This window comes from Crotalus tigris, unplaced genomic scaffold (assembly GCF_016545835.1).
Source record: "Crotalus tigris isolate CLP2741 ecotype Arizona unplaced genomic scaffold, ASM1654583v1 scf7180000018826.840336, whole genome shotgun sequence".
NCBI lineage: Eukaryota > Metazoa > Chordata > Lepidosauria > Squamata > Viperidae > Crotalus > Crotalus tigris.
The window spans coordinates 215,051-231,577 of NW_024097216.1; the positions used below are offsets into that span (position 1 = coordinate 215,051).

Sequence of the window (16,527 nt, forward strand, 5' to 3'; positions counted from 1 at the left end):
GCAACAGTTTATAAATGGAAGCTATGGACTTTATGAGCTAGTATTCTTTCTGATCTTGAAATTGTTTCATAAGCTTTGATTTAGATATTCTTTCACTTATACCTGTGTTGTACATCCTTATCTGAATGTCTTATTTTTGGTTTTCCATTTCCAGTCCATATAATCTTCAGAGCTCCAGTGGCTCATTTAATCGAACTGTTGAAATCAATATACAATTATAGAATTATACTGCTTGCCCATCTGCTTCCAAATAGTGCTCATCTTTAAAATCCTTTGTGGCCTGGAATCTATCTGTATATTACAGGTAGTCCTCGACTTACAACAGTTCATTTAGTGACTGTTCAAAGTTACAAAGGCACTGAAAAAAGTGACTTATGACCATTTTTCACAATTACAACCTTTGCAGCATCCCCATGGTCATCTGATCAAAATTCAGATGCTTAGCAACTGGTTCATATTTATGAAGGTTGCAGTGTCCTGGGGTCATGTAATCCCCTTTTGCGACCTCGTGACAAGCAAAGTCAATGAAGAAGCCAGATTCACTTAACAAACAAGTTACTAACTTAACAACTTCAGTGATTCACTTAACAACTGGGACAAGAAATGTCATAAAACGGGGCAAACCTCGCTTAACAAATGTCTCTGACTTAACCACAGAAATCTGGGGCTCAATTGTGGTTGTAAGTCAAGGACTACCTGTACTAAAATTCTTATTATGTTTACCTGTCTGTCTGTTTCTACCCTCAGGTTAGCCCAATGATGCATTATACCACAATTTTTGAATCAAGCTATCTAAAATCTGCTAACTTAAAGAATGCATAAAAAAAAAATCCAGGACCTGTTACTCCATTGGAATTGAAATGTCCAGAATGTTCAAACCAGTTTTATTTTCAAAGTTGTGATCATCACAGCATCCCCACGGTCACGTGATCAAAAGCTAAAAGTAGTTAGAATGCAGTATTGCAGGCTAACTCACTGTCAGGAGTTCAATCCTGAGTGGCTCAGGGTTGACTCAGCCTTCCTTCTTTCCGAGGTCGGTAAAATAAGGACCCAGATTGTTGGGGGCAATAGGCTGACTCTGTAAACCATTTACAGAGGAATGTAAAACATTATGGAGCGGTATATAAGTCAAAGGGCTATTGCTATTTCAGATGCTCCTTGTCAGCTTTCTACCAGTAAAGGTTAATGGGGAAGCTGGTAAGAAGTCAGAAATTGCTCCTGCTCCTACTGCTTTTTTTTCCACTCATGTAACAGCAATACAATTCCGGAAAAGTTAGTGCTCATTCTGGTGATATCAGACTGCACTTCCTTTCTTTCAAAGGATGGCCCAAGGGATGTTATTTGTTTAGTAAAATGTTAAAAGGTTAAGGAGTTAAGAGTTTATTACTGCTTCTATAATTTCAGTAAGGGTATTTCAAGTAAAGCTTTTGGAGCCAACAGATGTTTGTAGATCAGGTAAACAATTTTCAGGGCACCTGCTGACAAAATTCTACCACCATTTGGTAGCAAACGCCAGAAGACAGTGAGAAACTAAAGGAAATAACAATATTTACCTTAAGCATCCAATATGCTTAATGTATCTTAAAAACTAAGGCTCACCATGTAGCAGAGGCAAACAGACAGAAAACTCTGTCCCCATCCACTGCTGATGTTATAATTTTTCTATTCCCTGTGACCCACAGCAATCTCTCCAAATAAAAAATGTAGCCTCAGGTTCAAAACAACTGCCCATACTTTCATATCTGGTACAGATACTTAATCAAATAGAGCTTTTCTGTTAATCCTCAGTCATAACACTTGACTTAAAAAAGAAAATACAATAGTCCATCTGCTCCTGCCTTGGGTTAACGCATCTATCTTCCAAATTGTACCATGAATAGAGATTTATTTAATTTATTATCCTGTCCTGCATTCTTGGGGGCAGATAATATTCCTTTCACAAAAAATGCTATATTTTTAATGTGAGCCACCTAAAACTATTGATAGTCAGGCAACATACAGTCATGTGAAAAAGAAAATATACCTGCTTTGAATTATATGATTTTACATATCAGGACATAGAAAAAAATCATTTGGTCCTTGGCAGTTCTTAAAACTAGGTAAATACAACATCAAATAAACAACAATATGTGACATATTACACCATGTCATCTTCACATGGCTTTTTTATTTTGCTTTCTTTTTGTACAATAAATGATGGTATTTGTCACGTGCTGTTGTTCATCTGAGATTGTACTTACCTACTTTTATAAACTGCTAAGGACCAGATGATTTTTACTCTGTCCTGGTATGTAAAAACCATAAAGCTGAAAGAGGGTGTACTTTCTTTTTCACATGATCGTACAAGTTTCCTAAATTATTCCTATTCAGGTGCTAACAAACTCAGAAAAGCCATTAAGTATATTGAATGAGCAAGCAGAAAACAAAGTTGGCTCTATCTTTATTTCTAAGCTTTTCTGACAAATTGCATTCCTTTGACCAGTTTCAAATGTTTGCAGCAACAGACTAGAATGGGCAAGACAGAAACTGGTGAATCCCATCTAGTGAACTGTTTCTCACAGGGAAGCCTCCTGCATAATTAGGCTGCGCTATTATTTTAGCAGTGGCTGCGGAGTTGAATTAGTGCAGTGGAACACATACATGACAAACATACATGCAGACAGACATACCAGGTTATTTTGCTGTGCACTATACAGTTTATTATAAAGAACTGAATTATACTTTTTGGCAGCTTGTAATGGTCCTGTACGCTTTAACATCTACCTACAGGAGAAAAGCAATGGTGAACAACGTATAACTACAAATCAGACTGATGCAGTTTGGTGAAACAGCAGGATATATAATTAAAATTAAACACTGGATGTATAGGATACAGTATGGCATTCAACTACATATCAGCGAAAGTGCATGCTCACAGAAAGGATCAACATGGAAGGAAATTGTACTAATGCTCTTCTTTCAATACAAGTAGAAACAGGAATTTTTTGGCAAACATTAGCTGAACACCAACAAATGCAGATATTACAGGTTTTATAAAACCTGAATTGCTGGTTTATAAAACGGTGGGAATATTTCTCTAATTAGGAACCTAGCCCATTTTCCTCTGATTTTTTTTCCCTTCCACTTTGAAACCATTACACTTAAGACAAATTGAAGGGCCATCAGCTGGCCTCTTAAAAATGTTTTTTTTAAATATTAGTATATACTTTCTGTGTTTGTGTATTTGTGTTTGTGTTTTAGAAACAACTTCTTAGACTTTCCAAAAACGCTTAAAAACCACAATTTGACTACTCCCTGCCCTGCTTTCTCCATTTCTCTGGCCACCAGAAAAAAATACCAGCATCTTCACTCATTTGATCTCTTCAACTACCAAAGACACTAGGGTGACTGATGACAGTTGGATTACTAGAATCACTCTTTATTCAACTAGACCAGGGGTAGGCAACCCAAAACACTCAAAGAGCCACTTGGATCCGTTTCCCACCAAAAACAAAACACCGGGAGCCGCAAAATCCTTTTGATATCTAAAATGAAGATAACACTGCATATATCCTTTTTTACCTTTATTATAGGTGTGTGTGTGTTTGTGTGTGTGTGTTTGTGTGTGTATATATATATGTGTGAGTGTGTATATGTATGTATGTATATATACACACACACACATATATATACACATACATACACATACACATACAGGTAAAAAAAGGATATATGCAGTGTTATCTTCATTTTAGATGTCAAAAGGGTCTCTCTCTCTGTGTCTGTCTGTCTCTCTCTCTCTATCTGCCCTTGGTCTGCCTGCCACTCCTCTTCCCCCACTCTCTTTCTTTCTCTCTCTCTCTTTCCTCTCTCTCTCTCCCTCCCTCCCTCCCTCTCTTTCTCTCTCTCTCTCCTATCTGCTGCTCACCTGGCAAGCTTCAAGCTGTTGTCCAACAAGCTCAGGGTAAGCAACCTCGTCTCTTTTATGACTCATGGACTTCAACTCCCAGAATTCCTGAGTCAGCCTAGCTGGGCTAGCTAGCTCTCTCCTGCCCTTCCTGCTTCCTGCTTCCTGCAGAGATGCAGCAAAGGGAGGAGCTACGTCCAGAAAGCTTTTCAGCTCCTCGGAGAACACTGTGAGTGCAATCTTTTACACACACACACACACACATACACACAGAGAGAGAGAGAGAGAGAAAGAAGGAAGCAGGGAAGCGCAATTGCCTCTCTCTGTCTCTGTCTCTCTCTGCAAAGGCAGAGGAGGCTGGGAGCCACCGGGGAAGGCTCAAAGAGCCGCATGCGGCTCCGGAGCCGCAGGTTGCTGACCTGTGAACTAGACCTATCAGTTTCTAAATCCAGTGTTATCTCTTTCTTTCCTCCTCTCTATGGTATTTTGTATAAGTGACAAAAGTTTTCTTTTTAGCTGTCTACCCTGGTACAATAGAACAGTGTTCTGGAATCAATAAGAGGTCTAGTTGGGATGAAGCAGGTGAAACCTGAAAGCATTGAGCTGTATTCGCAGGTTGCCGACCTGTGTTCTAGACCAGGGGTAGGAAACCTTGGCTCTTTTATGACTTGTGGACTTCAACTCCCAGAATTCCTGAGCCAGCATGGCTGGCACAGGAATTCTGGGAGTTGAAGTCCACGAGTCATAAAAGAGCCAAGGTTGCCTACTCCTGTTCTAGACTCTTGATTACTGCTGGATGACAAGTAGAAGGCATGGCTAGGATGGCCTTTGCTCAGTTGCAACTGGTATGCTGCTACAGACCCTTCCTGGAGCAGGTGGGACTCTCTATATTGATTCATATATCCTTATCACTACTCTCTTGAATTTCTACATTAGTTACCCTACCCTGAAGACCACTTGGGAACAGAATACTTAGGAAGACCGGACCTCTAATAGGACCAATTGCTTAGATTGACACACTGTACGTTTGAAAAACTGTCATCCCCAAACATTTAATATGGTGAACAAAACTTGTCACAAAATACTTATTTCACAAAAGGCAAACTGGTAAAAATAAAAAAAGAAGTAAATTGCCCCAGTCCCAATTTATGAGAATGAAGCAAAAAAAAACAGTTCTTCCAGCTACCTACAATCTTTACTTGTTAAGTATGTCTGAATCCAGGTGGAGTGCACAATCTGGGAAACAAAGCATCTAGAAACTAACTATGCTAGGCAGGCAACAGCCAGTTTTGCATCGAAACTCTCTGAACATGAAATATAAAAATACATAAAATCCAAAAATGTCTGCAAATCCCAAGATGAAGCCCTTCTGCATAAGACCAGGTAACACCTGTAGATACTGCATTGCCTACCCAATGCAGTAATAATCCTCAAGTAGAATTAGAAGCAGAAGTAACCATTCTACCTCCAGAACTGGATACCAATAGAAAGGAAATGCAATGCATCCAGATACACAACAGAAAACAATCAACAAGTCTCCATAGGCACACTACCCATTAAGGGGGGAACATCTCCCACCTTTGGGGTGGGAGCTACATGATGTCTGGAGGGATATCACTCCATAGAACAGGTGATGTGACAGAAAAGTCATAGATCTGGGTCCAAACAGATGGGTCTATTGATTGAAAGGGCCCAAATCATATTGGCTCTGCCTGATCTTACCAAATGGACAGAAACCATGGGAGTCAGCCAATATCTTGGAACATTTCAGAAAAAGAATTCTACTTTATATTTCTGAAACCAGAAAAATGAACACTGAATTAAGCAAATTAACTTAATTCAACGAACTTGTGCCCATATATTTTTATTTGAATTAGCATCTGGTGCCAGACTAAGTAACATCAGACTAATTAACCTATATTTTAAAGAATACGTGGATTATTATTTATTATAGATGGAGTGAATATATAACTATAAGAATTAACAGGTTTAATAGAGTAGTGTACTTTCTCAGTGGATTATTTCAATACTTGTTACAATAATCTTGTAAGGCTGGATGCCATTTTTTAATACTAAAACACTATAACTTTGAGAAAATAGTTTGCTCATTTCAGTTCAGAGAATAGAGTTGAGGCATTGATAGAGGCATAGATACTTTGGGGGCACTGCAGAGCACTTACAGATGTACAGAATTTCCAGTTTTGAACACAGTTAAAATATTGATATTTTAAGTATCATCAAAATGAAACAAAACACAGCACTTTAGATACCCCCCTCTTTGTCTTATTTACATGCCATAAAGTAATATAAAATATTGTACAGTTTTAATTTAATTCAGCATCAAAGGGTAGAAGCTCATTTTTACATCCCACCAAACATGTCACAAAAATGTTTCACTAACCATCTTTTAAAACAACAACATATCCTCATGTCATTGCCTTTGTCTCATCCCCAGCCCAAAGCAGAGGTTCATTGGTTCTGGTTTGGGAGCTCTTCCTCAAAGCTGTTAATGCACATTCCTCCAGTTCCTTAAGTTGGCATAAAACTCAGCCAGTATGAAGTATGCCTCTTAGTAACAAGGGCAGTGAATGGGGCTGCCCTTAGAGTTTTGTTGCAGGGCAACTCAAGGACAGCAATTGGTGGATTCACTTGGCTGTATTTCTCTTCCCACAGCATCACCAGCCAGTTGGAAAACAACTAATCATTTTCTTTAATGTATAGTAGTGGGACAAGTTTGAGACAGATGAATGGGATGCCAGGTTTTAGCCACCTTTTAAATTGTCCAATAGACATGTTACTAATGGAGAGGTGCTCCACAGCTGTGACTTGTCACACTGTTTCTTTACAGGCATTTAGCATGCTTCCGAAAAAGAAGAAAAAGAACTAAACTCATGTTCAAGAATAGCTCAACAGAGAAAGTGATGGTCCAGAAGGGAACAAGACAAGGCAGGAAAGAATGTTTCTGATATAGTCATGGTCTCTTCTGCTTCAACTCCACTGAGTCATTGGCCTGTCAGCCTGGCTATCTTTGGATATTGGTCTACAGTAATTCTCTTTCAGAAGATTGTTAGATGCATTTCAAAACAGACTGACTGACAAGTCACAGCTGCATAACAACTCTGCACTGGCAACTTGTTATGTGGCTAAACAGTCCATCTCAGACACATGACCACACTAACTCAACTTTGCCCCACCACATATTAAGGACAATGATAGCTGGGGTTTTTTTTTCATGCTGGTCAGTGATGCCAAGGGAGAAGAAATACAGCCAGGGGAATCAACCCATGTCTGTTCTTGACTTGTCCAGTATCAAACCAGTAAGGAGAATACCACTCATCAGCCTTATTACTGAAGCAAGTTAAAGCAGAGATAAATGTTTCTGCCAACTCAAGATCTGAAGGAATGTGCAGTAACATGAACATGAGGAAGAGCTCTCTGTCAACAAAAATCAAAGAACTATAATGTGCCTACATATTTTTGCACATATGTTCTTTCACACATCCTGTTTCAAATATGAAATGTAGTAGCTAAGGTTTTTTCCATCTTCTGGCTTTAAAAACATATTTTCTATAAAACAAAAATATTACATTTCTTAGTTCTGATTTTTTTTTTTTAAAAAAAAAGTCCACTTACAATGCAAGAATAGCACCTTTGTGCTTCTCTCTCTCTCTCTCTCTCTCTCTCTCTCTCTCTCTCTCTCTCTCTCTCTCTCGTCCATCATACAATATAATTTATACTAATTTATACAGTTGATGCAAGCAACTTTAACTTTTGGAATTCTGATTATTGTCACAAGAATAAGTCTCTGTATGCAATAATAAGAGCAGACTAATGGCAAGAACAACAGTTCTGGCAGTTATTGTCTTCCCACTAAGTACTGATACTATCATTGGTACTACCTTCTAACTCGCAATCGCTACACCTTTCAGAGAAAAGCTTCCTTTACTCTGACATTTAAGAAGGAAACATCTTCAGAGATGATCTGCCTGGAACGCGGTGGGAAAATGTTTTAATTCAACTGAAATGTATTACTGTATAATATGCGGGACCTGACCGCAGAGGGATCTCTCTGCAGGAAATTTTAGATCCAGGAGCTTTGGCACATGTTTCAGATTCAGAATAAGAAAACCCTGCTTGAAAATGAGCGACGTCTGGCTTTATTACCCCATTCAAGATGTCTTGAAAAAAACATTTTCTTCGCGGACTGTTATTCCATTGCACAATAGCTTGGCTATGATCCGATCCCCTGAGATTTTTAAACGCATTGGGGCGTCTAGGATTTTCGTCCAAGTAAAACTGCCGGGAGAGACCGAGCCTGTTGCTCTTTCTTTTGACTGCAGTCCAGACGGGGCGAGCGGCCGCTTTTCTGAGGAGAGTCGAAGCAGCAGAACCAAGGCGCCAGAGGGGGAAAACGCCGTTCTCACCCACGCGCCCGCACCGAAAACCCGCAAGGGCCATATGTGCGTGCGTGAGAGGACCCTGGTTTCCGTCTAATCTACCCCGCGAACGCCTCAGTGAGGCCGAAATGTAACGCAGGGAGCCCCTTCGGAGGACATGTCAAAGGCAGAAAGCCGAAGCACCAGCCCCCCCCCCCCAAGATCCTTTCCCTCAGGACCCAGCCGCAGCCCGCTTGCCCCGCCGCGCGCGATTTCCCCTCTGCCTTGTCATCTCCAGGCGCGTCAGAGACGAGCGCAGGCCGTCCTTTGTGTCCCAATCGCCCCCCCGTTCCCCGCAACAAAAATATATTGATGATACCTGGGAGCAGCGCGCGGTGCGTTTTCGTTTAATCCCGAGCGGCTGGTGGGCGTGAGAAGAGCCCGGCGAGCGTCTCTCCCGCTCCTACCCTTGGTGCTGCGCGCTCCTTGGCTGGCTGCGGCTCCAGCCTCGGGCTCTGCAAGTTTCCATAAAAGTCTCGGTGCGCAGCCCGTTCCTGCATTCCAAGCGCGCCCAGGCCGAGCTGCAGCTGTCCCGACACACACGGCGGCCGCCCCCTCCTTTCTTTCCCCCACTCAGCGCCCTTGCCGCGCCTCCGGAGGCCCCTCAGCGGCCCAGCCGGGTTATTTTGGGCTGAAAACGCCGTTAGGCTATAAATATCCGGCGACTGCAAAATTTCCCAACCCCCTGGCTTCAGAAAGAATCTCCCCACGCACCGGACAAGTTAAAAAGTGGGATGAGAGGGAGGGGTCGGAGTATAATTGGTGCTCGACATCAATCACTCAGTGTCAGCAATCGCCTAAAAGCGGGGGGGGGGGCTCCTGAGCATATCCAGAGTGCATTTCCCACGGCACTGATTTTTTTTTTTTTTGGTCGAATAACGACAGAACAATCGGACAAAATACAAGAGCTGTTCAAGAAGCCACAGAAAATCAAGCTGTGTTTCAAGATTGCCTCCTCCCCACAAACCGCTTCGTTTTTAAATTTGCCACCAAATGGAACAGGAGAAATTTGGTTTTTAAACCATATTTTGTTACCACGTTGGGACAGAGTTATGATTAAGTTATTAATTAGAAATTAAGTATGTCCTCAGCCTCAACCTTGGAATGTCAGGCCAGTAAATAGCCATTTCCCAACTTCCCTTCCAATTATTTGAGGTACAGTTTCCATTAATGCTAATAAGTGAAGAACAAGAGGTTGGAGAGAGCACATAGATTTCTAAAATATCTGACACCAATTAAGTAACTCGTATCACCCCCTCTTGCACAAATACACAGTAAGAATCACAAAGTCACCCCAGCTATTTTTCTTACTACAATTTTGTTGAAACAGATGGAGCTAGATCTAAATGCTTTGGGGGGAAAGAATTACTTACTGTTAGTTTTAAGAGTGTATGTATTTTCCTTCCACGTATACAAATATTCCAGATCAGGGGATAACAGTCCTCTGGGACAGTAATAAATCTCTGGCAAGCTTCGCTTTTGTGAAGTGAAACTGTTAGGAGGGTGAATGCTGGTAGCCTTTTTTATAGCCCTAACTTGCACAGAGCAAGCGACTAATAATAGAAACTTACCAGATAATTATGATAGCATGAAGTCCAGCCAGCATCAGATTGATGAAACCATCCCATTGTATTTAGTAGTCAAATTAGCTTATGTCAAATCAGCAGTTGCAATGATCTTGTAAAATAAATACATGAGTATCTCAGAGTATAATTACCTTCTGAATCAGTTTGTAGAGTGTAGGATAAGAAGAATTTTTATTACTTTTACTTGTGTCTGACTAGAGAATAAGTTAAGATTAGTCTGTTCCCCACCTGGTTTCCACTTTGTTCCTCATATACAATGAACAATAGGCCAATAGCATAAAGTTTATTTACTAATAGCAATATTTATTCATTCAAGGAGTTACATAACCTGTTTTCCTGAGCTCTGATAGCAAACCAACACATTATACTTCTAATGCTGATATTTTGTTTTGGCATAATTAACCTTGTAGTTAATCCCTGACACAAACAGTCGAATACACTCCATTTCCTTTTACAGCTTTATCCCCACAACAGCCCTGTGAGGTAAGTTAGGCTAAGAAATAGTGATTAATCCCAAGACAGTCAGTGAACTTCCAAATGTAAATGAGAATTTGACTCTGGGTCTACCTAATCTAATCTAACATCATGCCACTGTGTTTAGCCCTAAACACATGGAAGTCCTCATTTAGCAAATGTCTTGTTTAGCCCCCATTTGCAGTAAATGACAGTGATGGCAAAAGTCACTCTACAACCAATCCTCTCACATTGATGACCTTCGTGGGTCTGTAAAGTGAAGGAAAGCTGATGTCAGATTGTAAGCACAGTTGTGGTTTCACTTAGTGACCAAATTACAAATCCTGATTGTGGTTGCTAAATGAGGACTACCTGTAAGAAAAATAATAATCCCCTTTGATTCAGTGAAAGTTATTAACTTGTACTTACATCGATTACTCCGTTATTACTGAAGCACTATGACCAGAGAAAGAATGGTGTGTCCCTTTTTGTGATGATCTGACCATGAAATCATGGTACACAAAATGCATATATAAGCAATGCCATAAATATATGCTATCATTCAACGATAGCTTCAGCTTCCTTTTCCTGCTTCATTGAATATGACCCATTTTCCTCTTCAGTGGCCTTAACTTCCAGAGATCCCTCTCTTTGGTTTGCTTTTAAGCCAGGATCTCTTTTTTAATCTTGTTTTTTCCTGCCGTTGCCTCCATTAGCTGCCCATTCAAATTTTCATACTTAATGTCTTTTCAAGATACTGCTAATCAAACATTAGGATCCTATCATTTATCTATTTATTTGCTCAATTTATGTGTCATTTTTATGTGACTCTGGGCAGCTTACAATAAATGGATATTTTACATTTTTGCAAAAGGAATGGTCTTCTAATTGCTGCAACTGGAAAAAGAGATTGACTTATTTTGATTTACTTTTGTGTAGATGGAAAAAGAATATTGAAAATATTAATATGTATTACATAATATAAAGATTCAAATGACATTTTCCTGTATCATATATTCACAATATTTGGACGGCTACAATATCTTAGGACTTTTATGTGCTGACTGGATAGCATTAAATGTTCCTTCATGCAAGGGAATATCACTATCCATGTTTGTATAATAAAAATATATAAAACAATAAATATGCAGAACATGAATAATACATAGATACACTCTATGATAGGGTACCTCAGTGTTTGATACTGTTTCAAACCAAATGTTTAATTTTGTGACAGAGAATGGCTTTTGGACATGGGCAGAGACTGGAATTGCAAGGCAGAACTGGGCAAGGGATTTTTTGAAAATCCAGTCCAACAAACTACTACAATATAAAGGCTAAATACTTTCACTATGCATGGGGAAACAGACAATAGCTAGGCTTAAGTTTCCTGGCTGAATGCTAGGATTAGTACTGTTTTAGAGAGCAATCACAGCATCCGTTTAGGTTCACTTATCCTTCTAAATAAAAATGTGTGCTATGATTGAGGATCCGTGTATTGTGTGAATCTGGCCATTGTGCTTATAAACCATGTCTTATATAGCTTTGTATACTCAATTGTGGATAATACAATAAACCATGATCAAACAAAACACATCTATGCATGGTATTAAAGGTATTAATTTGGCATCCCTGTTGTTTTAAAGAGACAAACACATACTTAAAATTGTAATGGAACATGTATTTACCCTTGCACCATTTTATTCTTTTTAATATACATTTCCCCCCTTAAAATATACTTTAAATAATAGATTCAATTAGACAAGATCTTATTTATAGTACGTATAAAATTTTAAAAGCTCTGCAGAGAGTTATCTATATATTTAGCAATCCATAAATTTGCTAAATAAATAAATATGATAGAGATTATTAACTACTCAAAACAACTACTAAAGGTTCACCAGACTCTGATTTTATGCAGTACAACCAACGTAAAACATCATGAGAAATAATTTACATAAATATTTGATATTAACTCTTAAATTTTACAATAGTGCTCATAGAATATTGTCCAAAGGCCAAATGCATTGTTACAGTTGCTACACTATACAGTAAATTATAGCTTATACATACATAAACTATATCATCTGTCACTGTATTTTTTTTTATTGCACATTTGTTAAGACAAAAAAGGTGCAAGTCTTGGCAAACATATCACCAAGTGGAGCTTTTGAGAGTTTTGTACATTGCAATTTATACATTGTAAACCTGGGAGGAACTTATTTACTATAAAATGTATTTTTGTATCACTTTCATCACAGAGATCTGAACAATGTATTATCCCCACAAATAATATTTATGTAACCGTTTAAAAATATATGTTAAGTATAAATCCAAGGACAATTGAAATATTTTAAATGCTATGTACAGCAATAATTTAAGCATGATATATATATATATATCTCCCTGAGGCCACATTTGACAATATTGTAGATTTTGGGGTACTTGCTCATAAAGAAACAATATTAAATTCTCTTGCGGGAGAAAAAGGCAAAAATATGCTCACGTGAAGAACAAAAACAGAAATTTATTGTACTTTTGCCTCTGAAAGGTCACTGGCTGTTGGGTGTTGACATCCGCTTACTCCAAAGTAGACCAATAAAATATTAGTGTGCCGGATTAGCAATTGCAGAAGGTCTTCAGCTAAATTATCCACTGATGAGTATCGCACTTTTTCAAAGTCAAAAATATCTTTCAGGAAATAAAGAATCTGATTCTAACAAAAATAAATGCAAAAAATAAAAATGTTTTAATTAACAGCTGTAATCTATAGGATGTCTCACAAAAACTAGTTTTACTAGTTCATTTGTATTTTCATTGGTATTCAGTAAACTCTTGATAAAATAAAGCCACATACCTTGAAATAGCTGCATAATTCGTTCAGCGAATTTCTAGGACCTAAAAATCCCCATGCCAGAACAGGGCTAATATGTTCACAAACAGCATAGAAATGTGCAAAGAAGCCATCAGGAACCTAAAGATGTAATTGGTACAGAAAAGGCTAATCATACCCCGCATCTTAAGTATAAACAATTGTGACATCTTTAAACCTGCAATCTTCATAATAAACTTATAAAAGTTGCAATCTTTTATAAACTTAATATCAACTCCTGGTGGCCAAATAACATGCCCATGAAGGTCACATGAAGCTGTTATCTATGTAAATGCTCATTAGGTTGCTCAATCTTACAGTTCGATCTTATTAAATGGATTAAGCTGAATAGGATTTAGTTCTGAAAAGTTATATGTAAGGGTTAAGAGTAATTTATCAAAAAAATGCAGTAGTGTGCAGCTTTAGTATGGGGAAACCATACAACTTTGCTTTACTGTAGTTGACTAGAAGGGTGCCCATTATTCATGAATATGTACTGAATCAGAGAATAGGGCAGTATGGTAATTGAGGATTTGAGATAAGTCATCAAATTGCAAACTGCAGGTGAAAGTTGTTCTTCCACATGCAAAGTTCATGGCATTCAGCCCTGTATTTTTACTGAATGATCATTCAATGCCCTTGAGAACAAACATGTGTTCTAACTTGTTTCTGTTGAAGTTTTCATTCTACTTTTTTACACCCCCACACCCCCTTATACTCTATATGGACATAAACACATCAGGATGTGAATTAACACAGCACATTAAATACATTCTAACTTTTAAGAGATTGCTGTTCTTGTTTTGAGATGTATGGATTAAAATGTACTTTATGGTTCTTTATGATTATATATTAAAATTTCAAAATGTATTGCTATTCTCAGAACAGCATTTACTTTATACAACTGTGAACAATATAAAGCAGGGGTGGGTAATTCGTTGTCCCAAGGGGCCACATCCATATAACTTGGACTGTTGTGGAGGGCCACCACTACTTCCACCCTCACCCCAAACTTCACTGCCTCCCCTGCTGCCCTGCCCATTGCCGCCCCTCCCCCCCATTGCTACAGACTATACAGGAACAGCCGAAAGGCCAGATGTGGCCCACAGGCTGTAAAATGCCCAGATCTGATATAAAGCAACTCCTCCTAAACAATTCCCTCAATTTTCAGCCAGTTTTTTAACAGAATCATAAACTTGTTACTTCACTCATGAGATTACTAATTTTGCCTATCATTCAACTGTCATTTAAGATATGATAAATTGTATTAAAATGGTTCAAGAATACGCACTATTATCTTTTTATTCATACTTCTAATAATTTACCATCATAGGTATATAGATATACACAAATAATGTTAAACAATCTACAGACTGTCTTAAATTGGCAACTGACATTGCAAAACAAATGTATAGAGCGCTACACAGATGTCTTCTAATGTAAAATGTCAGGCTACTTACTTTCATTTGTTGCTTTTTTTGCTTCAGGACTGACCAACAACTTGAAGCCACAGCCTAAGTAAGATAATTTTTTTGGTTTTATTTACTTGCAAGCATGAAACACTTTATATTTAGAAGTAACAGCTAAAATATAAAATAATTTGACCTAAATTTAAAATATATTGACCTTGCAATAATATAAATTTAACTGATTTTATAAAATGTGCATTATTTATTGCTCAAAGTATGGGATTTGCATCTCATTTTTCTTGTTCTCTCCATGCAGTTTAGCAGTTTTTCTAAAAGTTAATGTAACTTAGTGATTAAGAATCTACCTATATTCTTGTGATAGCAGCAAATATTTATAATCTGATCTAAAATTACAAAGGTGGATGATAGAATGTACAAGCTGAAAGATATTTCTGCATGCGGAATAGGAATAGAATAGTCACTATACAATAATATCCATGGCAAGGCCAGAAAGATTTTGTACCAGAAATCTGGGTCATTTTGGTTAGCTAACTGGAATGAGTGCAATGACATTTTTCCAATGCCTAACATGATTCTTTAACAACAATGACTTTCCTGTTGTTATCTTTCTTCATTGTTATCTGAATCCAGGGCTTATCATTTTCAGTGAGCAGCAATCAAAGTTTGAAACCCAGGTTACTTATCAGTTATAGTAAGCAGAGCTGAGTTTGTGACTAACTTTATAAAAACACATCAACTATGGTTAAGAAATTATAAGATTGGGGTAATATGGTGTTGTGCGTATTAACCAGTAATCAGTATGACTCAATTAACATGTGTGTACACATGCTTATTATTTGTTTGAGTACTGTTGGGACACGGGAGAAGATAATCACAAAGTTCTTTCACACATCCCTTACAACAGCCACTCAACAGGAAAAAGCCATGCTATTCATGTAACAGAATCACATCAGTCATATTCTATGGGAAATGCACATTGGAAAACACATGAGCAGCACTTAAAAAGGAGGAAACAGTAGAATGCACCCTGAGCAGTCATCTGTAATATTACATTTGTTTAGATTAGTTCTTAATTTTTACTATCCACACATTTAATTCTACTGCGCAGATCTATTTTAAATACAGGTCCCTTCAAACTTTATTATTTTATTTTCTATGTTCCAAATGAATTAACATTGCACATTATTTAAGGAAAAACAAGATTAAATAAAAGCAAGAAGAAAACTAAATGTATTCAAATCAGCTATGGAAAAAAATGTATCTTTATAACAAAGTATTTTACAATAAAGAACAAAACAACATGGAACAAAGAGAAATAAGAACCCAAGCAGTGGTGGTCTCAGGCTTATATTACTGTATTTGCAATGCTTCAAATAATTTCTGTTTGGGGACTGTAGGAAAATGAAACTCTGATATATTCAAAAGAGCTTCCATACAGGTAGATTTTTGCAAAGAAATATTATTTTCCTGTGCCATCAGGAGAAATGAAACAAGATACTATCAATGCAATAGTACAACTATGCAATAGTCTTTTGTTATCTCTCTGGTACCACAATAATTTTTCTTGTGGAAATATCCATTGCTTGCTACCTCCTAGCATAGTATTTTGCAGCATCTAGATCTAAGCATTTTAATAAAAAACAGGAGCCTGGTTAAAATAAATATGGTTGAACCAGCAAAGCGCAATTATTCTAATGCCAGTTTTCCAATACCACAGAAAGTTTCAGTGTGCCAAATAGGAATAATGGTTTCTAAACTATGTACTGTAAAGACAGGCCCAAATACATCTGCCTTACTATTTATAAAAGATTAGGAATGTTCTTCTTTAATTTCTTTTAATTTAATTAAAATGTTACACAGTTTG

General features: G+C 37.8%; 2 protein-coding genes across 10 annotated transcripts in view; both read right to left on the reverse strand.

Annotated features, from left to right (window-relative positions):
- NEXN (nexilin F-actin binding protein) overlaps window positions 1-10,057 on the reverse strand; it is a 34,911-nt gene extending 24,854 nt beyond the window's left edge. For 2 of the 8 annotated variants that reach the window (XM_039356665.1, XM_039356661.1), the window contains exon 1: window positions 9,696-9,846. The gene's annotated coding sequence lies outside the window, so the exon portion shown is untranslated. Of the gene's footprint in view, window positions 1-8,641; window positions 8,987-9,695; window positions 9,847-9,893; window positions 9,915-10,039 lie in introns of those variants that run through there. The other 6 variants (XM_039356664.1, XM_039356663.1, XM_039356668.1 and 3 more) reach the window with 5 other exon arrangements.
- A 133-nt stretch (window positions 10,058-10,190) lies between these two features.
- Window positions 10,191-16,527, reverse strand: part of MIGA1 (mitoguardin 1) — a 38,985-nt gene continuing 32,648 nt past the window's right edge. For both annotated transcript variants that reach the window (XM_039356669.1, XM_039356670.1), the window contains 3 exons: window positions 14,694-14,747; window positions 13,219-13,335; window positions 10,191-13,077 (listed from right to left, as the gene is read on the reverse strand). In XM_039356669.1, coding sequence (XP_039212603.1) covers window positions 12,889-13,077; window positions 13,219-13,335; window positions 14,694-14,747 — 360 coding nt within the window. In that variant the 3' untranslated portion in view covers window positions 10,191-12,888. The remainder of the gene's footprint in view (window positions 13,078-13,218; window positions 13,336-14,693; window positions 14,748-16,527) is intronic.